Genomic DNA, 23,148 nt, shown 5'->3' on the forward strand with positions numbered 1-23,148 from the left:
CCAGAGGCCCTGGCTCCTAGAGTACTTTGAGGTCCAGAAGAAATGGGTTGGAATCAGGCCCTGCCATTAATTCCTGTGATCTAGGGCAAGTTACTTAGCTTCTCCAGGCCACAGTTTCTCCTTCAGAAAATGGATATAAAAGTCACACCTGGGCTTCCCTGGTGGCGCAGTGGTTGAGAGTCCGACTGCCGATGCAGGGGTCACGGGTTCGTGCCCCGGTCCGGGAAGATCCCACATGCCGCAGAGCGGCTGGGCCTGTGAGCCATGGCCGCTGGGCCTGCGCGTCCAGAGCCTGTGCTCCGCAACGGGAGAGACCACAACAGTGAGAGGCCCGCGTACTGCAAAAAAAAAAAAAAAAAAAAAAAAAAAAAAAGTCACACCTACTTTACAGAGGTGATTCTCAAGCTGTAACTGCAGGGAATCACCTGGGAGCCATTCCTAGAGTTTCTGATTCATCAGGTTTGTGTCGGGGCACGATAACTTGCATTTCTAACCAATTCCAGGTGATAATGGGGCTGCCGCTTGGGGAGACTGAAAACCACTGTTCTAGGAGCTTCCAAGTTCCAAGAGTCTCATGTGAAACTCGAGGCGCAGTTCCTGGCGCAAGGCAAGCGAATGCTGCTATTACTGTGTCTACCCGGCGGAGTCCTCCTCCGGGGACCCTGTTCCGCAGAAGACCTACCCCCCCACCCCGCCTTCCCTCGCTCCCTTACCGCTGGAGCCCTCTTTAGCCGCTGGACAGTAGTGCCGACAGCACGGATGGGCGGGGCGGCCTGCGTGAGAACGAGGACGAAGGGTGGGGCCGAGCGCACGCATTGCTGCGCCTGCGTGCAGAGAGGGGGCGTGGCTCAAGCGCGGCCGGAAGCGGGAGGCTGCAGGGGCGGGCAGGCGGGCGGGCAGGTTGGTGTCCTCTTTCCGGCTGGTCCCCATGGAGGCGCTGGGGAAGCTGAAGCAGTTCGATGCCTACCCCAAGACTCTGGAGGACTTCCGGGTCAAGACCTGCGGGGGCGCCACGGGTAGGCCGTGGCGGGGTCGGGGTGGCGGGGAGTGGGGTGTCCTAGAGGTTGGCTGGGGCGCCTGGAACCTGCCCGGCCTGCCAGGGGCTGAGGAAGAGGAACAGAGGCCCTCCTGACCCTCGCTCCCTGCCCGCAGTGACCATTGTCAGTGGCCTTCTCATGCTGCTACTGTTCCTGTCCGAGCTGCAGTATTACCTCACCACTGAGGTAAGGGGCGGGGCCTAGTACGTGGGCGGGGCTTGGCGTTCTAGAGGTAGGCGCTTTAGGGGATGGGAATGGGGAAAAAGAGGCTTGGGGCCAAATCTTACTGAGGTCGTCCTGCCCCAGGTGCATCCTGAACTCTACGTGGACAAGTCACGGGGAGATAAACTGAAGATCAACATCAATGTGCTTTTTCCACACATGCCGTGTGCCTGTGAGTACCTCACCATGGGTGGGAGTTGCAAGTCCCAGGGTTCTCAGGTGGGCTTCCAGGTTCACACCTCCAGCCTTAGGTTCTGGACAGGACTCCAGGACAACCTCCTTCCCCTAATCCACTGCTGCCCCAAGACAAGCCCAGCATCCCCATTACCCTCCAAAACCCAGATTCCCTTGCCCTTAGGTTCCCAGTACCTTACCCTGATTTCCTGCTTCCAGATCTGAGCATTGATGCCATGGATGTTGCTGGGGAGCAGCAGCTGGATGTGGAACACAACCTGTTCAAAAAACGGCTAGATAAGGATGGCTTTCCCGTGAGCTCAGAGGCGGAACGTCATGGTAACTGGGGGGAAGAGACCAGATCTCAAATCCCAGAGCTGGACAAGCCCAAGCACTACCTTCTGGCAAGTGGGCTGTGACCGGCCCAGTGACAAATGAAACATCTAGGACCCAGAGAAGTCAAGTGGCTTGCCTAGGGTCCCCCAGCTATTAAGAATCAGAGTGGGCTGAAATCCAGTTTTCTAGCCTAGTATTGAGAAGAGTACTCTTCAGGGCTGTCATTCTCAGAGGTCCCCAATCCCTGCCTGTTGTGGTCTGAGTAACAGAAGTTTGAGGATGGATCCTATGTGCTGTTGCCTTGGCAGAACTCCTCTAGGTGGACCCACGCTTCTCTGGGTGTTGCTTCCCTGTCCCATAGACTGACTTCAGCCCTGAATGCTCTTCCCTCTTGGAATGAAGGATGGCTTAAGGTTGAGTTTGTTCTTGGGTTAGATTGCCTGCGTTCGGATGTAGCTTCGTCTCTTGCCGTCTGTGACCTCAGTTATTAAGTGGTGATAAACAGGTGTACCCACCACGTGGAATTGTAGGATCAAATGAAGTAATATGTGTACAATGCCTAGTACAGAGTGTCTGTTCACTTTTAGCTTCCTTTCTTCTCTCTGGGCGTCCTCCCAATGCCTCCATTAAGTCAGTTTTCCTCCATAACAAAACCTTCCTGAAAGCTATGATTTTTCACACCTTAGGGATTCCTCTGTTGGTGAGCTTTATCATTTATTTGTTCAACAAATATATGTTGAACACCAGTAAAACCAATAGAATTGGCTGTAGGATTGGATGTTGGGTCAAGGTTGATTCCAAGGCTTTGGTCTGAGGAAATGAATGACTTGATGACCAGAAAGGAGGAAGAGGATTTGTGTGTGTAGGTGGGAGAGGTGGGGGAATATATATCCACTACTGCGTAACAAGTAACCCCCAAAGTTAGTGACTTAACACAACAAACATTTTTTTTCAGTTTCTATGGGTCAGGAATTCAGGAGTGACTTGGTTGGCTGTTCTGACCATTGCAGTTGGCAACACGGAGGTCACTGGAGACTGAAAGGATTAGTTTTGATACTGTTGGGGATGAAAATCTAACCAAAGAGTAGAAAAGGAAGTGGAGACATCAAGTACAGATGACCCTTCCAGGAGTCTTGCTGTGAGACAGAGTGGAGAAGTAGGGTGGAGGCTGGAAGAGAGTGCATGCGGGTTGGTAGGTTTGGTGTTGAGATTAAGTGAGGTTCTGTTGCTTCTCTTTTTAGTGGAAATTGAAAGCAAAGTCATTAGCTAAGAGTGGAGAAAGGGGAAGGGATTTTGGAAGCCCAAGGAAAGGGGAAAAGATAGAAATTAGTCATCGTGGGGAATGGGATAGTGAACTGATTATTGAAAGAAAGTAGGATTGCCAGGCAGTCTTAAGGGAGGCACAGGAAAGAAGTAGGCACAGGGAGTTGAACGCAACTAGGATTTGAGTTTTGCTAGACTTGTACGACAAAGGGAGAGAGGAACAAATGACTTGTGATTATGTGCAAGAGAATAATTGCAGCAGTGGACCAGAGAATTTATTTTCCAGCCTTGTAGAGATATAATTGAAATATACCATCGTGTAAGTTTAAGGTATACAACATGATGATTTAACATACATATTTGTTATAAGATGATTACCACAATAGGGTTCGCTAACACATCCACTACTTCACAGTTACCTTTTTTGTGTATGTGGTGAGAACATTTAAGATGTACTCTCAGGGGCTTCCCTGGTGGTGCAGTGGTTGAGAGTCCACCTGCCGATGCAGGGGACACGGGTTCGTGCCCCGGTCTGGGAAGATCCCACATGCCACGGAGCAGCTGGGCCCGTGAGCCATGGCCACTGAGCCTGCGCGTCCGGAGCCTCTGCTCCGCAGTGGGAGAGGCCTGCGTACCGCAAAAAAAAAAAAAAAAAAAAGATGTACTCTCAGCAACTTTCAAGTATACAGTACAATATTGTTAACTATAGTCACCATGCTGTACATTAGATCCCTAGAACTTATTCATCTTATAAGTGAAAGTCTGTACCCTTTGACCAACATTTCCCCATCTCCCCTATACCCCAGCCCCTGGCAGCCACCTGTCTACTCTCTGTTTCTATGAATTTGTTTTTTTTAGATTCTACATATAAATGAGATCATACAGTATTTGTCTTTCTCTATCTGACTTATTTCCCTTAATATAATGGCCACAAGGTTTATCCATGTTGTTGCAAATGGTAGGATTTCCTTCTTTTTAATGACTGAATAATATTCCAATATATGTATATGATATATATAAAATATTCTAATATATATGATATATGTAATATTCATTATATATATACACACCATATATATATACACACCATATATATATATACACACCATACACACACACACACACACACACACACAAACAAACCACTTTTTCCTTATCCATTCATCTGCTGAGGGACACTTAGGTTGTTTTTTGTCTTGGTTGTTGTGAATAATGCTGCAATAAACATGGGAATACAGATATCTCTTCAAGATACTGATTTCTTTTCTTTTTTTGTATCTATACCCAGAAATGGGAGTGCTGGAACAAATGGTAGTTCTATTTTTAGTTTTTTGAGGAACTTCCATATTGTTTTCCATAATGGCTGTACCAATTTACACTCCCACCAACAGTGCACAAGTGTTCCCTTTTCTCCACTTTCTCATCAATACTTACTTCATTTTTGTTTTTGTTTTTTCTAATAATAGATATTCTAACAGGTGTGAGGTGATATCTTGTGGTTTTCATTTGCATTTCTCTGATGATTAGTGTTGTTAAGCACCTTTTCATGTTCCTGTTGACCACCTGTATGTCTTCTTTTGAAAAATGTCTATTCAAGTCCTTTGCCCATTTTTAATTGAATAAATTTATTTTTTTGCTGTTGAGTTATATGAGTTCCTTACATGTCTTAGATATTAACCCCTTATCAGATATATCATTTGCAAATATTTCTCCCATTCCATAGGTTGTCTTTTCATTTTGTTAATTGTTTCTTTGCTGTGCAGAAGCTATTTACTTTGATGTAGTTGCACTTATTTTTACTTTTGTTGCCTGTGCTTTTGGTGTCATGTCCAAAAAACCATTGCCAAGACCAATATCAAGGAGTTCTTTCCCTATGTTTTCTTCTAGGAGTTTTATGGTATCAAGTCTTACATTTAATTCTTTAATCCATTCTGAGTTAATTTTTGTGAGGGGTATAATTTCAATCTTTTACATGTGAATATCCAGTTTTCCTGGCACCATTTATTGACGAGACGGTTCATTCCTCATTCGGACCATAAAATTTAAACACGGAGGGAAGTGACGATGTGAAGGGGTGATAGTGTCAGTGGTGTCAAAGAATTGGTAGATTCTGGGTACCAGAGAGAGTGATGTGGGAAAATGAGGATAAGATTGAAGATTGGGATACTTGAAATTGAATTTTGGAAGGTTTGTAGTAACTGGTAATAACTGAGTATGGAAATGCGTGGCTGAGGTTGGATGACAAAAATAGAAAGATTATTGGAGGACAGGAGATCAGGGTATTGAATATTGAAATCACCAGTTATGTTGAGGTAGTTAAAGGCAGGGAGCCAGGTGCAGAGAGAGCAGTCTGAGGACAAGCGCCATGGTTAAGGGCTTACGCTTTGGATTTAGAGCTGAAATCTGCCACTTACTGTGTTGCATTGGGCGAAATCACTTTTCATCTCTGAGCCTCAGCACCGTCTCAGGTACTATGCGGATAATAACCTCCACCTTCACAGGCATTGTGGGGTTGAAAAGAGACAGTATATGTAAAGTACACCGACCTGTACTCAGCTAATATTTAGTATTCACTGTTATTGTTTTATTACTATTACCGTTATTAAAAGAAATAATATACGTGTAGAAATGCTTAGTGCCTGACACATAGTATACATGATGTAAATATTAGCTGTTATAATGTTTATTAACCCAAAGGGCCCATGCAAGGGTTAGGGGTATAGATTTCACTGTGCCTGCCCCCAGCTGATGCCCCTGCCTCTGCCCTCCCCTTAGAGCTCGGGAAAGTTGAGATGAAGGTGTTTGACCCTGATTCCCTGGACCCTAATCGCTGTGAGAGCTGCTATGGTGCCGAGACGGAAGACATCAAGTGAGCCAGGGTCAGGGGTCGGGGTGGGGGGTGGGGAGCTGGGCCCCCATCAGGTGCTTTTTGTCAGTCATCCTCAGCCTTTGTTGGACTCTGTGGTTTAGACCAAGAATTTAGACCGGACGGGACAGGCTGCAGCCTTGGTCCCTGATCCTGGTGCAGGCGACTGAGGCTCTGTGGCCAGGCCCTACCTGGGGGCTGCAGAGCTGGGGACGAAGTTGAAGTGGTCCTTGCTCTGGTTCAGAGGTAGTCTCTGGAGTCCAGCTGCCTGGGTTCTACCCATGGGTCCTTGGGCCAAGCTATGTAACCCTCTCTTGTGAAGGGGGACCATAATGGCACCTTTCTCATAAGAGTCACATAAGGAATATGTATGTAAAGCAGTGAGATGGAGGGCCCAGCACAGGTTATTAATTAAGCCTTCCATATATGATAACTGCTGGTTTGTTTCTCAGGCCCTGACCCATGAGAGGCTGATTCACCAGGTCTAGGGCAGGGCCTGGGAATATGTAGTTTTAAAAAAATTTTTAGGTAAAATATATATGACATAAAATTTACCATTTTAACCATTTTCATATGTGCAATCCAGTGGTATTAACTACATTCATAGCATTGTGCAGCCATCACCACAATCTGATCTAAAACTTTTCATCACCCCAAAGAAAATGGGAATATGTATTTTTAACAGTCCTGCTGCCACTGAGGAAACATACTTTGAGAACACTGGATGGTCAGGGCTGAGGCTGGCAGAGGCTTCATTAGTGGGCAGAACTGCTTTATTTCCCAAGGTGCCGGCACTGTTCTGTGCCTCTTTGACATTCTCCCCCTGCACCTCGTCCCTTACAGGTGCTGTAACTCCTGTGAGGATGTGCGGGAGGCATATCGCCGTCGAGGCTGGGCCTTCAAGAACCCAGACACTATTGAGCAGTGCCGGCGAGAGGGCTTCAGCCAGAAGATGCAGGAGCAGAAGAATGAAGGCTGCCAGGTGTACGGCTTCTTGGAAGTCAACAAGGTACAGGAGGAGTCGAGGCGGGACAGGGCCAGCTAGGCTGTGGGTTGGCCCCACTCCACTGTGAATCAAGGGGACAAAGGGAAGGGAGGAAACGGCTGGAGAATGAGAGGGCATCTCCCCTACAGGTGGCGGGAAACTTCCACTTTGCCCCCGGGAAGAGCTTCCAACAGTCCCACGTGCACGGTAAGTGACCCGACATCAGCTGGGAGCTTTAGCCCCTGAACACCTGGCGAGTTTGAGTGCCCCTTCGGCTGCCTCCTGCTCTTTTGTCTTTGGCCCAGAGCAGACCCTGAACCCAGGGCAGCAGTTTGGTAAACAGTTAAGAGCACAGGCTGAGGAGCCAGACTGCCTGGCTTCAGATTTCAGTTTTAGACCTTACAGGCTGTCTGAAACTTTGAGAAATTTCCTTAACTTTTTGAGCTTCAGTTTCCTCCTTTTTAAAGTGGGGCTGATAGTACTCATCTCCTATGCTGTTTGGGCAGGTTAAAGATGATAGCACAGAGCCTGGCTTGTGGTAGGTACTTATTTAAATGGTAGCCCCCAGTATCAGATGACCTGTGTGTGAGGCTTTGGGGGAAGCAGAGCTGGTTTGGAACCCAGGTTCTGCCTCTCCCATGCTGTGTCGTATTTAGTACGTATTGAGCCCTACTCAATTTCTTCTTCTATAAAATGGGCCTGAGATAGTGCCTACCTTACAGGGTTGTTCACAAGGATGAATAAATGAGATTTATTCTCATTCATTTATTCATTCGTACATTCACTAGATATTTAGTAATCACCTGTTGTGCGCCATGTGCTAGTCTAGGTGCTAAGGATACAGCAGTGATCAAAACAAAGTCCCTGGGACTTCCCTGGTGGCACAGTGGTTAAGAATCCACCTGCCAATGCAGGCGACACGGGTTCTATCCCTGGTCCAGGAAGATCCCACATGCCGCGGAGCAGCTAAGCCCGTGTGCCACAAATACTGAGCCTGCGCTCTAGAGCCTGGGAGCCACAACTACTGAAGCCTGTGTGCCTAGAGCCTGTGCTGCGCAACAGGAGAAGCCACCGCAATGAGAAGCCTGTGCACCACAATGAAGAGTAGCCCCCACTCACCACAACTAGAGAAAGCCCACACGCAGCAACGAAGACCCAATGCAGCCAAAAAAAAATTTTTTTAATGAAAAAAAAAGTCCCTGCCCTCAGAACATTCTAGTAAAGAAACAGACAATAAATAAGTATGTAAAATGTATATCAGATGCTATTAGGTAACTCAAACCCAAAAAAGGCAGGATAAGGATGATGGGGCCGAGAGGTTGGGTGAGACGGTGTGTGAGTACCATTCCATATCGGGTGGTCAGGGGAAGACTCTGATGGATGACATTTGAGTGAAGACCTGAAGAAAGTGAAGGGACCGGCCATGTGGATGACGGGGGTGAGGTGTTTCAAGCAGAGAGAATAGCAAGTGCAAATCCCTAAGGCAGGAATGTGCTTGGTGAACTCAGGGCACAGTGAGGAAGTGAGGGTGGCCGGAGCACAGTTAGCCGAGCTGCGTGGTTAGCAGTAAGATGAGGGAGGTAACAGGGCCCAGGAGGGCACTGCAGGGACTCGGGCTGCTGCTCTGCATGAGATGGAAGGCTGTCGTGGGGCTCTGAAGAAGAGGCACGTGATCTGACTTAATTTTGAAAAGACAGGCAGCCCTCTGCTCTGTGGAGAAGACAGCGGGCCCGGGTGGGGGGTGTGGCGGAGGAGGACAGAGGCAGAGAGGCCGATCAGGAGGGGTGCAGGCACCAGGTGATGGGGGCGGGGCCAGAGTGGTGGTAGATGTGGTGAGAAGTGACTGCGGGTATTTTGAAGGTGGAGCTGCTGATGGATGCGAAGGTGAGAGAAAGAGGAGTCAAGATGACTCCGAAGTTTTCTACTTGAGTAGCGAGAAGGATGAAATTACCATTTAGTGATGGCGGATGACTCAGAGGAACAGGTTTAGATGGTTGGAGTGGGGGGCATAAAGCCACTTTCAACATGTTCGGACCAGTGGGATGTGGGTGTCCTTTTAGACACCTCAGATGTCAAGTAAGAAGTTGGCCATTCAAGTTTGGAGTTTAGGGGAGAGGTCTGGCCTAGAAATACAAATGTTGGAGTCATCAGTGTATTAAAACCATGGGACTGAATGAATCACCTTCTGGGTGGAGGTGAGGGTAGATGGAGAACAGGAGAGCTCAGGAGCCTAAGCGCCGGGCCCCAGCATTAGAGGACAGGGCATCAGGAAGAAGCAGCAGAGGAGACTGCTAAGAAACACCGAGGAGATGAGAGTGTGAACCAGACATCCTGAAAGCCAAGGGATGAAAGTGTTTCCAGAACCATATCAGATGCTTCTGGACATCAAGTACAACGACCATTGGGTGTATAACGTGGCAGTGGTCATTGTGACCTTAACAGAGCAGTTCGGGTGAAGTGCCAGGAAGCACCACTGAGTGGTTCAGGAGGGAATGGGAGAGGAGTGGAGCCAGTGAGCAGAGGCAGCGCTTGTGGGCTTTGTTCTAAAGGGAAGGGAGAGAGTGGGCTGTGGCTGGAGGGAAATGTGGAGTCACGGGGGGTTTTGTAAGATGTGTGATGTAGCAGTGTGTTAATATGCTGTCGGAAGTTACCTCCTGAAGAGAGCAGAAGCGATGCTCTGGAGATGAGAGAGACATTTACTGGAGTGAAGTCCTTGAGGAGGAAAAGGAAGACAGAATGTAGTGCCTTAGAGGTGTAGAAAGCCCCAACTTGACAACAGGAGGAAGGGCAGATCTACACAGGTTTGGGTAGGTTGGCAGCTGAAATCACCAGGATTTGTGACAGGACCATCGTATGGGAGAGCGTGACAGTGGCTACAACTCTTGAGAACTGGCATGGGAGGACTGACCGGCAGTTCTGTGTGGATCTCCAGCAAACAGATGGGGATGGGAGGTGGTATAGTGTTCCAGGAGCTGCAGACCTGGAGACTTTTAGGGAAGATCAAGGGACAGTGATCTGGAAATGGCATTAAGGAGCAAGGAGGACCTCTCTTAAGGCCAAGGAGGAGGACGGGTGTGGGAGAGAAATAGTCACTGCTTGGGGTCTGCAAGGGAAATAGTGCTCTCAAGGGAGAGCTGGGCTGCCGCCAGAGCACAAGGTGGAGGGAAGGTTTGGAGGTTGAAGATGTTGAGGTTTTGCTGATGAGTAACAGGGCACGTGGAAGGGTCTGGGAGGGATGGGAGTCGGGATTATACTAAGGGAATGTACAGAGCTACATGGTGACAAGAGTCCAGGGGATGAGAGATGACCTGGCAGTCCTGAGCTGCCCGGTGACGAAGGACAGCAGGAGTAACAAGCCTGATGGAGATGGCCCTGCTGGTCTTTAAGGCAGTCGGGGATGAGGCTGAGTGTTGGAGAGGAGCAGGCAGGTGGATCTGGAGGGGGCCGGGGAAGGGTGGTCTTACTGGGATTAGGAAGACGATCAGCGTGGAGCTGTGGGCGCAGGGCCTGCAGGTGGTGCGTCTCTGCTTCTCTGTCTGGGCTGTTGTCATAGTCAGGGAGCCCAGGGCAAAAGGCACTCCATATCCTAGAAGGATGTTCGAAACACAGAACTACAGTTGCCCAAGGCCAGAGGCTGAATTGAAGGCCTGGGAGCTAGTTTCTGACATTATGTTGATTGGGGAAGAAAAGGGGAAGATTGTAAAGTTTACCAAGTACTTTCCCATCTTAGATCCTGCCTGGTCCTCAGGACAGCCCTGTGCAGAGGGGAACACCAAGGCTCAGAGAGGACAAGTGATTTGCCCAAGGGCACACAGCTAGGAAAGTGACTCTGGGCTCTAGGTCTTTTGTTCTTCCTAAGCCACCATACTTCTGCCCCCAAGCCCCCTTGCCTTCTTCTCTGGCCAGGGAAGGGCTCCTTTGGGGAGGGGACCAGGAGGAGGCTTGTTAGCTGAGTCCAGACCCTGCTGCTGAGGCAGGAATATCCAGTCTTCCCTTCTACCACATATCTTGGTCTGTAATTCTTGTAGTTCTTGTTGTGAAGCTCTGAATCTTTTTTCTCTTCCTCCCTTCTCTCTTCTTCCCTCCCCCATGCTGCAGTACATGCTGTGGAGAGTAAGTGGCCCTGCGCTCCCAGGGAGGCCAAGCCCCCATTTCTGGGGCAGCCTGCCCTCCCAGGATGGGCGGAGGTGTGGATGGGATGGCTGCCCGGTGACTATAAAAAGCAGTGGGATGTATCTTTTAGGTGGGGTTCCTTGTAGCAGGGAGGGATCAGGGTTAGAGGGCAGGAAGAGCTTGTTCTGGAACAGAGGGTGCAGGTTGCCTGTGGGATTTCCTTTGGTGGGTTGAGGGTGAGGGCAGAGGAGGCAGGGAAAGAGCTTGGACCACATTCTCAGGTCCCACCTCACTCTGGGGTTCAGTGATTGGCCATCGGCTCTCGTTAAACCTGAGTCAGTGGGTTTTCTTTCCTGAGATGCAGGCAGGGCCTTGGTGGGAGCAAAGGCCTGGAGTGATGCCCGTGAAGGGCTCCCTGTGTATGTGAGGGAGGAAGTGGGGCCTGTGGAGGGCATGGACTCTCACGCAGGCCTGCGGCAGGCCCTCTGGCTGCCCTCAAGCAGGGCCAGACTGGTGAGTGAATGAGGGGTAGAGGACGAGCCAGGTGGGTCACAGTCCAGAGGGAGGAGTGAGGAGGCCCAGGCGAGGGTGTGGGGAGCCTGCTCCGTCTGCTGACATCTTCTCCCTTCTCTCCTAGTCCATGACCTGCAGAGCTTTGGCCTCGACAATGTACGTACCAGGTAGAAACCATGGAGGGCGGGTGGAGGTGGAAGCGTGCTGCTGCCTTCATTCTCTGTAGAGACATCCTGGGGTGGGGAGCAGATACAGAAAAATAAACCACGTTCTGACAGGGGGTGCGGTCCGAGGGTACTGGCGGTGACTTTTGAACTGAGATCCGCGTGGGCTGGAAACGGGATGGGCTTAGACAAGAGCATCCGGGAAGAGGGAGCCTTGGGGTGAGGTCAGGAGGGTTGGGGCACTTCTAAGGAACAACAGGGCCATGTGGTTGGATGAGGATGAGGCTGGAGGGTTGGCAGGCCGGCCGGGGGGTCTGGACTTTCTCCCAAGCAGTTGGGAGGCTGTTGGCTTACCTTAAGCAGGGTTATGACATAATCAGATTTGTACTTTTTAAAAAGATCCCTCTAATGGCTGTTTGATCTAGACAGGAGCAGGACAGGCGCCGGAGCTGGGAGATCTGGGGCGCCTCCAGGCAAAGCCAGCACCTGCCACACAGGGCCCATGTCCAGTCTGTGCTTGGCTAATGGGTGGGTGCAGCCAGAGCCTCAAACTCTGGAGCCCCAGGAGCCCCCAGACCCTGACGAAGGACTTCCTAGGTGGGGTGGGGGTGCCTGTCTCAAGCAGGTTCTCCTAGGCAGGGCCCAGCCCTTGGCCCATCTCTACACACCCACTCCCCAGACCCAGGTGCCCCTGTCTGCTCCTGTCTGAAGAGCCTTTGAGAGCGAGGGGCCTTTCGGGGCCTCGAGTGCTCCAAGACCCAGGAGCTGGTGTTGCTTGCAGATCAACATGACCCACTACATCCAGCACCTGTCATTCGGGGAGGACTACCCGGGCATTGTGAACCCCCTGGACCACACCAACGTCACTGCACCCCAAGGTACCAGCCTGGGAGGTAGCCCCCAGCTACCCAAGCCCTGCCTGCACCCACGCCCAGTGCCCTCTTCTCCCTGCAGCCTCCATGATGTTCCAGTACTTTGTGAAGGTGGTGCCCACGGTGTACATGAAGGTAGATGGGGAGGTGAGTCTGAGGGAGCTCAGACATCCGGGCACCCTCGTGGTGCCAGGCACCTGAGTTCCTTCAAGCTGGGAAGTGGAGTCCTGCTCTTATCCCATATGATGGGTGACAAGGTGAGGCTCAGAGAGGGTAGGTGATTTGCCCTCACAGCCAGAGCTCAGGCCCCAGGCTGTCAGATTTCAAAGCGCTTTTCCTACTTGCCCAAAGTACCTCCATCCACTCCTCCCGTGTCCACTCTCTGTCTGCCTCACTGTCCCCCGTTATCTGCCCTGAGCCAGGAGCTAGCAAGGTCAGCCCTCCCATGCCCCTTCCTCCCGTCTCTGCTGTGGCCTGTGGAGCAGTATCTCCGCAGACTGGTAGAATGCAAGGGACTGAGCAGAGAGGAAGTCAGGCCCAGCCTCGCCAGGAGCTTGTGGTACAGCCTTGTTGCTTCTCGCCCCTGGACCCCCATTGAGAGGGTCCACCAAACGTAGCTGGGATTGAGAAACTGTAAAGAGCTGGTGACTGGAGGGGAAGCTGGGATGGTCAGGCTGGGAGAGGGCATCTAGGTGGTCCCCAGGCCTTGCAGTGTTTGTTTCCAACGTGGGGCCTCGTTTTCTCCTCCACACAGCCAAGGCACTGCAACACCAGGGGTAGGAGCAGGGGTGGGGCGGCAGGGTTGGGAGCCAGGTCATAGACCCAGCCCTGGCCCAGGCTCCCCTCCCGTCCCAGGTGCTGAGGACAAATCAGTTCTCTGTGACCAGACATGAGAAGGTCGCCAATGGGCTGATGGGCGATCAGGGGCTTCCTGGAGTCTTCGTGCTGTACGAGCTCTCGCCCATGATGGTGAAGCTGACGGAGAAGCACAGGTGAGGGCAGGGAAAGGGAGGGGCCTGGGCCGGCAGGGAGCGGGGTGCCTGCTGACCCTCCCCCACCCCTCTGCCAGGTCCTTCACACACTTCCTGACAGGCGTGTGCGCTATCATCGGGGGCATGTTCACAGGTTAGAAGCTCGAGGGTGTCTGTCTGGGGTTCAGGGCTTGGTGGGGAGTGTAAAGCTTGACTCCCTCCCACTAGGTTTTGGTTGAGGGAGGAGGGGCACTTCAAGGGCCAAGGTGGGGGATGCTGGCCTGGCCAGTCAGGTGACAAGGCCCGGAGGTCAAGCCAAGAGCCCACCTGGGCCAGTGCCAGCCCTCGTCTCTCTCCCCAGTGGCCGGACTCATCGACTCTCTCATCTACCACTCGGCTCGAGCCATCCAGAAGAAAATTGATCTAGGGAAGACAACATAGTTGTCCGTCCTTCCCCCACAACAAGTCCCTGTTTTCCTTTGGCCTTATGGTCATTTTCACAGCCTCTTACCCCACCCACCCCGCACACCCTCTCTGCAAAGAGTCAGTCGCTGCCCCAGGTTGGTAAATCTATTGATTGTGATAGTACTCGCTGGTCTCTGTGTGGTTCTTGGGTCTGGCTGGAGCGTGGGAACAACCCTCATCACAGCCACTTATCAAAGGCAGTCAGGACTGACTTTGCAGAGCCAGGTGCCCCTGGGAGCCCCACGTGGACGTCCCTGCTTAATAGGACTTGATTCAAACCAGACTGATGTTCACTCCACAGCCCCATCATCAGTCCCTCCCACCGTGGCCTTCAGGCCTTTTGGGTTCAGCCCCAGAGCTTAGATGGACCTGTCCAGGATGAGCTTCCTGGAGTCATCCTGGCCCCCAGCCTTGTGAGTTTCCGACCCCACTGGTAATAGGCCCTGGCTGCAGGCTGGGGATTGCCACCTCAGTGGTGGCTAAAGCTGGGGCCCCTCCCTGCCACCCTGGGCTCAGTCACCTGATCCCCTCCTGCTCACTGACCCTGCGACCTGCCAAGTGCCTGCTGGCTCCTGGTGCCCAGAAGGGTACAGCCAGGTCCTTTGCAATTTCCTGGGTGGACACAGAACTGAAAAACGGGGAGGGAAGGTAGCAGTGGCCATTCTGAAGCAGGGCTAGCATCAGACTCTGGCTCTGGACCTAGTCAGGCCTTCCCATTACAGCCCTTAAGATGTGTGGGGAACCGGCCCTGAGACCTCACCACTGCACAGCCCAGGCAACCAGGGACATTAGTAGCTGGTCAGTTCAGCCAGTCATTTCTCAGGGAGTTTCAGTGTAAGACAGTAGTGAGGGGAGAAGCGGAGGACAGAAAGCAGAGTAGGGCAATGACAGCAAAACTTCTGGAGGCAGCCGGACATGAGACCCAGCTCTCATGTGGCCACTTACGAGCTGTGACCTTGGACGTGTTATTGGTGGGCCCTTGTCTCATTTATGAATTGCAGGTGATATTGTCAGCTGTAGTGAGCCTTGTTTTTTTGGTCACCTGGGAACCATTCCCCCTTGTTAAGGTATCCTGGGTTTCCTCTGGGAACCTCCCTGCCCACTGTCTGCTTGTGTGATTTGGGAAGAGGGCTGATCTCCCACCCTAAGCCCCAGGGGAGGGCCCCAATCAGCATATCCCATCCCACACCCACACCCCAGTGACCCAGAGCAAGCTAGCATCTGTCAGGCCTAGGAAAGCTTTCTTTCCTTCCGGACATGCGTATGGGGAGATGTGGGGTTGCTGCAGCCGTCCTGCACTTCCGAGGAGAGCCCCTGTCTGCAAATGAGCTTCCCCTGAGGACTGCAGCGCCAAGCTCAGGCAGAGAACCAGTCCTAGTGACATTGTTTGAACCCTGAGACAAACAGCACCTGAAGCCAACCAATTCCAGGGAATTACAGCTGTGTAAGCCAATAAATTTCCTTTTTGCTTAAGCCAGCTTGGGTTAGGATTTCTGTCACTTGCAGTCAAGTGTCCTAAGTGATCTGCCTTCTCTCAGGGTCGGTACAGGTTCACGGAGCACATAAAGGGCTTAGCTGCAATGGAGCAGCAGAAGCCACGGCAGATGGGGTGAGAGGGACCCAGCCACTGGCATGAGCAGGCGCAGCAGGTGGGCTGCTCGAGGGCCTGACACCTCGGTGGCCAGGGCTCCTCGGCTGTGACCCGCCGCGGGGCCCTGTCCTTCCCGGCAGCAGGGCCACGTGGGCAGCCTCCCATCCTGTGCATTCATGCACCCGAGGCCACCCAAGAACACATCTGTTCTCTGCCCCTAGTGTCATTTATTATATGCAGCATGTGTTCAGGGGACAGGGTGGATACCTCGTAAGGTTTACACAGAGAAAGCAGGGAACGCCATGATGTTCCTGTTGGTGGGAAGGACACCAGGGGCAGGAGTTGAGGAGCTGGCATTACGGGATGAGTGTCCAAGGTCAGTCAGGGGCGGTGGAGGGGGCGGACGGTGACCTGGTTGATCAGGCCAGGCCTGGTGTAGGAGACGAGGAGAAGGAAGACAGTGATCAGCGCCGCCAGTAGCAGCAGGATGCGCCAGCACCGGCGCCAGACGAAGAAGACGGAGGTCTTCAGGGGGTTCACAAACCAGTTGAAGGAGGTTTCGGGGCAGCTGCGGGGAAGCAGGTGGTGTCGGAATGATGAGGAAGCCCCCCGGCTGCCCCCTCCCCCCTCCCCCAGGCTCTGGCCCCGCCTCCTGCACCGCACCGCCCGCACCCTTGGGCTTCTCCGAGGGCTCTGGCTCCTTGCGCCTCTTTCCCACTGGACGTTTCTCAGCCTCCTCCACAGTCAGCAGCTCAAACTCGGCTTCCACCTTCCCCTGGAAAAGGGGCGACGGAAGCCAAGTTCTTAGGCCGGCTCAGGCCTGGCCCCTGCCTGGCCTGATTCCTGCCCTGGCCGCACCCACCGTGAGGATGTAGACGTTGCCTCCTGAGTCCAAGAACTCTTAAGTCTTCTGGCCGGCCCTTCTTCCTCTTCTTCCTCTTCTTGCCAGCCTGAGCCTCCGGCACCCGCAGCTTCACTACAGGCCACCAGCCTCGCAAGCGGCGGCAGCGAAACATATTACGCCTTGGCCCGGCCCCGTCCCGGACCAGCCACACGGAGCAGAGCTCGGGGCCCCAGGCCCCTCGCACCATGTCCAGTAGCTGCAGCTCCAAGGATCCTGCAGGTCCAGAGCTCTCTGGGTTAGGCAGGAGCTCAAGGTCTATCTGAACCAACCTCCCCTCCCTGAGAGTGACACCAAGGAAAGCCGAGCCCAGAGGTAGAAAGTGACAAGATGGCTGAGAGCATCTTGGGGGAGGGGCAGCACAGCGGGATTGTAAATCGGGGCATCCAAAGTTAGAATGTGGCAGTCAGGCCACAGCTATGGACCACACACCACAGCCCAAATGTCAGCAGGTTGTCAGACCCTGATGATACAGGGCCCAAGGATGGGACCAGACCGCCAAAGCAGGGACTAAAGGCCATGGAGTCGAGTCCAGTGTAACCCGAGCTCAGGTCAAATTAGAGGATTGAGTGGGAGATTTGGGTGGAAATGGAGGTTATGGTGCTCAGAGCTGAATAAGTTCAGTAATTAGGCCAGAAAGCAGACCTAGAGTCTGAAATCCAGGATTGAGGATTGGGTTAGAGTAGGGAACCCAGGAGAGAGGGGACAGGGCAATGAGGGCAGAAATCGGGGCCAGGGGTTGAGGTAGGAGGGCAGCTAAGCAGTAGCAAGGAAGTCGTTCGCTGGCAGAGATGCAGTCATAGTCCCAGACCTGCAGGACCAGCACAGATGGCTGCCGGAACTCAGCTTCCTCCAGGGCGAAGGGTCCAGGCCAGCAACGGACGCTCACCTCTCGCTCTGTGGGCAGGTAGTCAAAGCGGAACACGAAGCGCCCTTGAAGTTCCCTCCCCTGTCAGAGAGTTGAAGTGAACGTCTGTCTCCTGCTTGTCTTGCTCCAGCCCCTTTGCCCAGCTGGAGCCAGGGGAAAGGTGCAGGCGGAGGGGATGGGCATCCGTGCTGGATGGAGCCCAGAAACCGGCTCCTCACCTAGCCTGCCCCTCCACTCACCACCAGACTGGTCCCTCCACCCAGCTCCGGGTGCCATCGAGGGCTTAGGGGACAGAGCTCTGGCTCAGCCCAGGGCCCAAGCCCCTGTTTGAAATCTCACCTCAGTGCACAGCCATGTGCCCGCTCGGCCTGTAGGCCTACCTTTTCACGTAGATGTCACTCGACATCTCTCCAGTGAGTGGGTTTGCATCATCCAGAACTACATCCTCCGTGTTCCAGATGATGACTCTGAGCTCATAGCTGAGGGATGTATTGGGGGAGGGTTTTCAGACTCTCGAGAGGGGTCCTGGGAGGGGCTGCAGGAAGGACGTGGGCCAGGGCCACTGACATGCATTGAGCACCTGATGTGTGCCCAGCCGGGTGATCAGGATGTCTGTGGTCCCTTGAAGGGACAGCCCCAGGTATCACCGACCACCCCCACCCCCCCGGATGGCACCAGGAATGGTCTGCTGACCCAAGCTGGGCCAATGGGCTTCTCCCGCCCATAAATTTGGAATCAAGACCCTGAAAGTTTGACTCAAAAAGCATCAGATGCAGAGCTGGAGCCACCACAAGCCAAAGTGCTGTGCAAGCAGAGAGAGACAGTCTGCAGAGAGACACCAAGTGGGGATGACAGCACGCAGCCCCTGGGGGACAGAAGGAAGGGCTGTGACATTCTTGATCCTACCCCAAATAGCCCTGTCCTTGTCTGTCATGAGGTTTCCTGGATATCTATTGTTTTCTTTTGCCCCGTATCAATTTCCCCTCTCTTGTTGACAGCACTCTGATTTTCTGTTGGTGACTCCCACTCCACCCCCACTACTGTCAGTCTGTGTTATCCTGGCGGGGCGGACCAACCCCTCTCTGGCTCCAGAGGTTGGTATATCACCTACGACATCACCCAGGACTGGCCAGTCAATGCATTACAGCTCCCTGATCACAAAGGTTGGTTCAGGAATCAGCATTTGACCCAAGCTGGTCCAATGAGAGTCAGCTCGAGACTTTTGCTCTAACTGGGAAAGACGTGGTTTTTTTTCCTGCTCAAGTGGTCCGGTTGGTAAGATGTAAGCCTCCACTGTTAAAAGCCACTTGGACCCCAGACTGCATAAGTCTCCATGAGAGTGACACCAAGGAAAGCAGAGCCCAGAGGTAGAAAGTGACAGATTGCTGACATCTGAAGTGCACACACCCTCCACTCAGAGTAGCTCAGGTCAAAAGGGGGTTAACTGGTATTTGGACTGTTTTAGTTGCAAGTAACAGACACCCAATTCACAATGGCTTATGAAAAAAAAAAAGGGAATTTAATGGCTTACCTATCTGAAGCCTGGATCAGCTCTGCCTGCTTCACGGGGGCCCTTGCACAGGTTTTCAGAGAGCCCTTGTCCAAGATGTGGGCTGTCCAAGATGTGCCCACCCCATGGGAGGATGGACCAGGACTCTCTTACCTGATTGGCTGCCGACGCTTGATGTCAACTGGAGGTGGGGCAGGCACATCTCCGGGGAAGATGTCAATCCACACATGAAGGGATCCCTGGGGGCACAGGAAGAGGCTAAAGGGTCTTGCTGGGTCCCACCCCCCTAACGGCCCTGTGGCCAGAGGTTGTGCCTTACCCCAGGTGGAGAGAAGAGCTGGGGTCAAGAGGGCAGATCCTGGGGTATGAGGATGAAGGTGGAGTCTGAACTGGGAATTCCAGGGTTGACGTTAGCCTGAGGGTTCAGAGATGAGGCCCCAGAAGTGGAAGGCTGAGATCAAAAGTAAGATCTACTGCTCCCAGGTCCAGATCCTAGGAATCTGGGGTAGAGGTCAGGTTGGGAGTGCCAGGTCTGAGCCTTGGTGGCCCACGGGTGGGGATCCTTCAGAACCAGAGTCCAGGGTGTAGGTATGGGGTACAGGATGGAAGTCCAAGACTGGAGTGGAGATGCTGGGCACCAGGATCAGGAGCCGAAGTCCAAAGTGGCAGTGCCCAGGTGGAGGTCTTGGAGAAAGGGCGTCCTGGGGGCCCAGGTCCAGGACCAGGTGGGAGTCCTGGGGTTCCGGGGTTGGGTGCTGAGCCCTCCTTCAACTGCAGCAGGCCTGGGCTGCGGCGATGGTAGAGGGGCCGTGTTTCTACGCGCTCAGGTACCAGCTGGATCCCAAGCCCAGGCATCTCCTGCCAGCGCCGCAGCACCAGCAATGCCTGGGGCTCCTCACGGACCTCACTTGCCACCTCGGAGTCCCCACTACCTACAACAAGAGGTGTGTGAGCTTGGGTTCCGCACAGTTCCCAACTCTCCTCCCTTCCTCCCCCTGCACTCAATAGACACTCTAGGCGGAGGCAGCTGCTGCATCGGACAAACCCACGGGCTGGGAGGGCAAGTCCACAATGCACAGAAAGCTCTAACAACTTTTGCCAGTGAAAAGCCAGCAGTCAGGGGGACAGTGGGGTTGGAGGCTTTGTGGCCTCTGTGCAGACCTTGCTTAGAGAACAGACCACTGGCCATATATGAAGCATGAGCTAAATTCTGCATCCGTATTTTATGTTGTATGGGACCCCTGTGTCCCCAGTTAGCTACGGCTCCGAGGGGTTCGCTAGGGCTCCCTGGAGATCTCACACTCACCAACAAAGACCACTTTCTCTCCACTATCATCCTTACTCAGCCAAAACTCTGCTCCTCTGCTTGCAGAGGGAGGCGGGCTCTTTGTGGGGCACACTAGGCTGGGCACCAGGGCCCCCCTGTACCTTGTTCTTCCATCTTGCTCCCTCTGGACTGTGCAGCGGAGAGGGGCTGGTACCTGGGGGCAGGGTCTCTGGCGGTGTCAGAGTTTGCTGCCCACCTTGACAGCCCCGGCTCGGTATTCAGGTGGGGGGAGGCCACAGGGTAGGCACAGCACCGCCAGGATCTGCAAAGGCCGAAATGCGTCACGCCAGGCACTGTAGCCATCCCTGCGGCAGAAAAGGAATGTGCCTCAGTTGGATCCAGGATATGAACGTACTTGGGCACAGGGGCAGGGATGGGTGCCCTTGAGGACTTGGGATCCAGGTTTGTAACTCCTCTGCGGGACAGGTTGGCCGTAAGCCCTCGCTTACGGTAACGGTGAAAATCAAATATGCATGGCAGGTGCTCCTGTGAAGGAGATACTGATATTACCCGTCTTTCAGATGAGGAAACTGAAGCTCAGGAAAGCCAAGTGACTTATTAGTTACAGGATCCCAACTCCCAAGCCCATTTCTTGACCATTAAGCTATTATGTCTTGGTCGCAGGGGAGTCCCCTTCTATGAAATCAAAGGATCTGGACAGACAGGTGGGATGCAAACTTGAATGTCTTTGGTCAGACTTAGAATGACTCCTGAGGGCCCTGTTGGACTCACACGTCATACTGGGACGTCATACTGGGATGCCAGCCCACAGTTCGCCCTGTGGTGGCTATAGAATCGGTTTTCCAGATCAATGTGGGTCTCTCTGGTGAGGTCATCAGAACCCACGAGGTCATGATCAAACACAGCCACGGTCAACTCTGGCTCAGCAGGGAGAGAGATGCTGAGCTCTAGGGCCCTGGCCAGGAGAGAGCGTGATGAGAACACCTCCACACCCTAGGAGGTGGTCTTGTGAGGGGTAGGGGTGTGAGGGGACTCAACAGCTTCTGTCCATTCCCCCACACCACATCAGCTGCCTGAGTGAGAGCCACAGGGCGGGATGGCAAAGTTGCTCTCCATTCCCAAGCCCAGGGCCCAGCCTCACTCTCCAAAGATGGGATTCAGCTACTTGAGGATGTAGCGCTCCTTGGTGTCCAGCCGCTCCCAGCCAGCGCTCACCACCACATAGGGGTCTGCTTTGCCGTTGGCGTCCGCAGGAGCCAGGTTGGTAGCCTAGGGAGACAGTATGGGGTGGAAATGAAAGAAATGTCATTGTCATAACCCGAGGTGGCTCTTGCCGGACCTAATCTCCGATTGAGTGTAAACAGGAAGTTACCAGGGAGAGATCTTCCACCTCAAGGAGTTAGCTGAGAGGTTGCACAAGATGACTTTTATTTACTTTCAAATTAATTACTGAAATACTTAAGACATACAAGTATAACAAAAGATATAATGAAGCAGAAAATATGTGGAAAGATGTATACCCTTATACATCTTACTATTCAATTTGTAACTTTCCATATTGCTTGACCTTCATTTTTTTACAATGAGCATATTTTACATTTTATTCCTTTTTTTACTTTTTAAATTAAGAATATTTTAACTAAATAAAAATAATTACAATTTTTTAATTGTATTAAAAAATAATACAATGAGCATGTGTGTGCCCTGTTTCATAAATTAAACACTACCGACAAATGTCCCCTGAGTCTCCTGAGTCCCCCTGACCTGACTTAATTCCTTTTTCATCCCTGAAGTAGCCAGACCCTTTATTTGGGGTTTCTCACTCACAGAAAAAAAAAAGGAAAAATACTTTTACTACATATACATACGTCCCCAAGCAATATATAGCACTATATTGCATGGTTTAAACTATATTTAGAAAACTTACTTTTTCTGTTTTTGATAACTGTGTAATTAAGTAAATTCATAACTTATGCATAAATTACTGAAGTATAATTTATACACAGCAATATATTTTTAGTCTTTTTACACTCCTACCTGCCATGTATGAGAGTTCCAGTTGCCCCACATCTTTCACACCTGGTATCGTCAGTCTTTTTATTTTCGTCAATCTAGCGCTTGTGAAATTGTAGCTCATTGTGGTTTTAATTTGCATTTCCCTGCTGATGAAGCACGTTGAGCATCTTTGCATGTGCTTATTGGCCTTATATATATATTTGCTTTTGTGAAGTGCCTGTTCAAATTTTTTGCTCCATTATTGAGTTTTAAATTTAAAAACATTACACTTTTAATTTCTAAACATTCTAACTGGGCCTTTCAACTTGCTGTTTATTTTTAGTAGTCTCTTGTTCCTTGCTCATTCTAAATTCATTCTTTTATTTCTTTAAACGTTTCATATATACTTATTTTACATTCTCTATCTAGTCATTCCAATATCAACGACCTTGGGGGTCTGGAATGTGTTGTTATTTTTGCTAATTCTTACTCATGGTGACTTTTTTTTTTTAAACATCTTTATTGGTGTATAATTGCTTTACAGTGGTGTGTTCATTTCTGGTTTATAACAAAGTGAATCAGCTATACATATACATATATCCCCATATCTCCTCCCTCTTGCGTCTCCCTCCCACCCTCCCATGGTGGCTTTTTTCTTTATATTTCAGTACTTTTTAATCATGATTCATGTTTCGTTTAACTCATGCTGAGGGGCTGTTGTGGGTGTTCTCTGCCAGAGAGAGCTTGTTTTCACTCCTGCCAGTTTCCTAGGCAAACTACCAGCCTGCAGCCACTTTAAAATAAATCCTCCACTTGAGGTTTTGGGGATCACACAGATGGTGGGAACTCAGGCCCTGAACTGTATTAGAGCCAGCTTGTGGTCATGGATGCTAGGGGAAACTTTTTCCCCTCTAACCAATGCCAAGTTTAAGACAGGCAAGTTTCCTTGGTGTCTCCTTCTGCCTTTCAAGTTCCTATTTTTGTTCATCCTTATGCAGAGGGTGTAATTTTGGG

At 51.7% G+C, this 23,148-nt stretch overlaps 2 protein-coding genes across 8 annotated transcripts in view; one reads left to right on the forward strand and one right to left on the reverse strand.

Moving 5' to 3' along the window:
• The first annotated feature begins 857 nt into the window (after positions 1-857).
• On the forward strand, positions 858-14,104 carry ERGIC3 (ERGIC and golgi 3). Of its 7 annotated transcripts, none has more exons than XR_002179549.3 (14): positions 858-1,016; positions 1,153-1,223; positions 1,344-1,431; positions 1,653-1,772; positions 5,808-5,901; positions 6,742-6,907; positions 7,033-7,090; positions 10,982-10,996; positions 11,634-11,665; positions 12,099-12,201; positions 12,455-12,551; positions 12,628-12,692; positions 13,383-13,537; positions 13,615-13,670. XR_002179549.3 is itself a non-coding variant. In XM_019950784.3 (14 exons), exons 1-14 carry the CDS (start codon positions 929-931, stop codon positions 13,955-13,957), a joined length of 1,185 nt encoding a protein of 394 aa, XP_019806343.1. In that variant the 5' UTR covers positions 859-928; the 3' UTR covers positions 13,958-14,104. The 7 variants fall into 7 exon arrangements, 4 of the variants coding, with proteins under 4 accessions (XP_019806343.1, XP_004325705.1, XP_019806344.1 ...); XR_002179550.3 differs by having other exon boundaries at positions 13,401-13,537; XM_019950784.3 differs by lacking the exon at positions 12,099-12,201 and adding an exon at positions 13,878-14,104 and having other exon boundaries at positions 859-1,016.
• Positions 14,105-16,244: 2,140 nt separating this feature from the next.
• LOC101328055 (fer-1-like protein 4) overlaps positions 16,245-23,148 on the reverse strand; it is a 50,521-nt gene continuing 43,617 nt past the window's right edge. Inside the window, 9 exon segments of the mRNA XM_073792938.1 lie at positions 16,245-16,347; positions 16,435-16,689; positions 17,285-17,422; positions 17,722-17,820; positions 19,005-19,090; positions 19,171-19,783; positions 20,333-20,483; positions 20,911-21,094; positions 21,281-21,408. Of these exon segments, the coding sequence (XP_073649039.1) occupies positions 20,914-21,094; positions 21,281-21,408 (309 nt within the window). The 3' untranslated portion in view covers positions 16,245-16,347; positions 16,435-16,689; positions 17,285-17,422; ... (3 more) ...; positions 20,333-20,483; positions 20,911-20,913.

This window comes from Tursiops truncatus, chromosome 15, assembly GCF_011762595.2.
Source record: "Tursiops truncatus isolate mTurTru1 chromosome 15, mTurTru1.mat.Y, whole genome shotgun sequence".
Taxonomy (NCBI): domain Eukaryota; kingdom Metazoa; phylum Chordata; class Mammalia; order Artiodactyla; family Delphinidae; genus Tursiops; species Tursiops truncatus.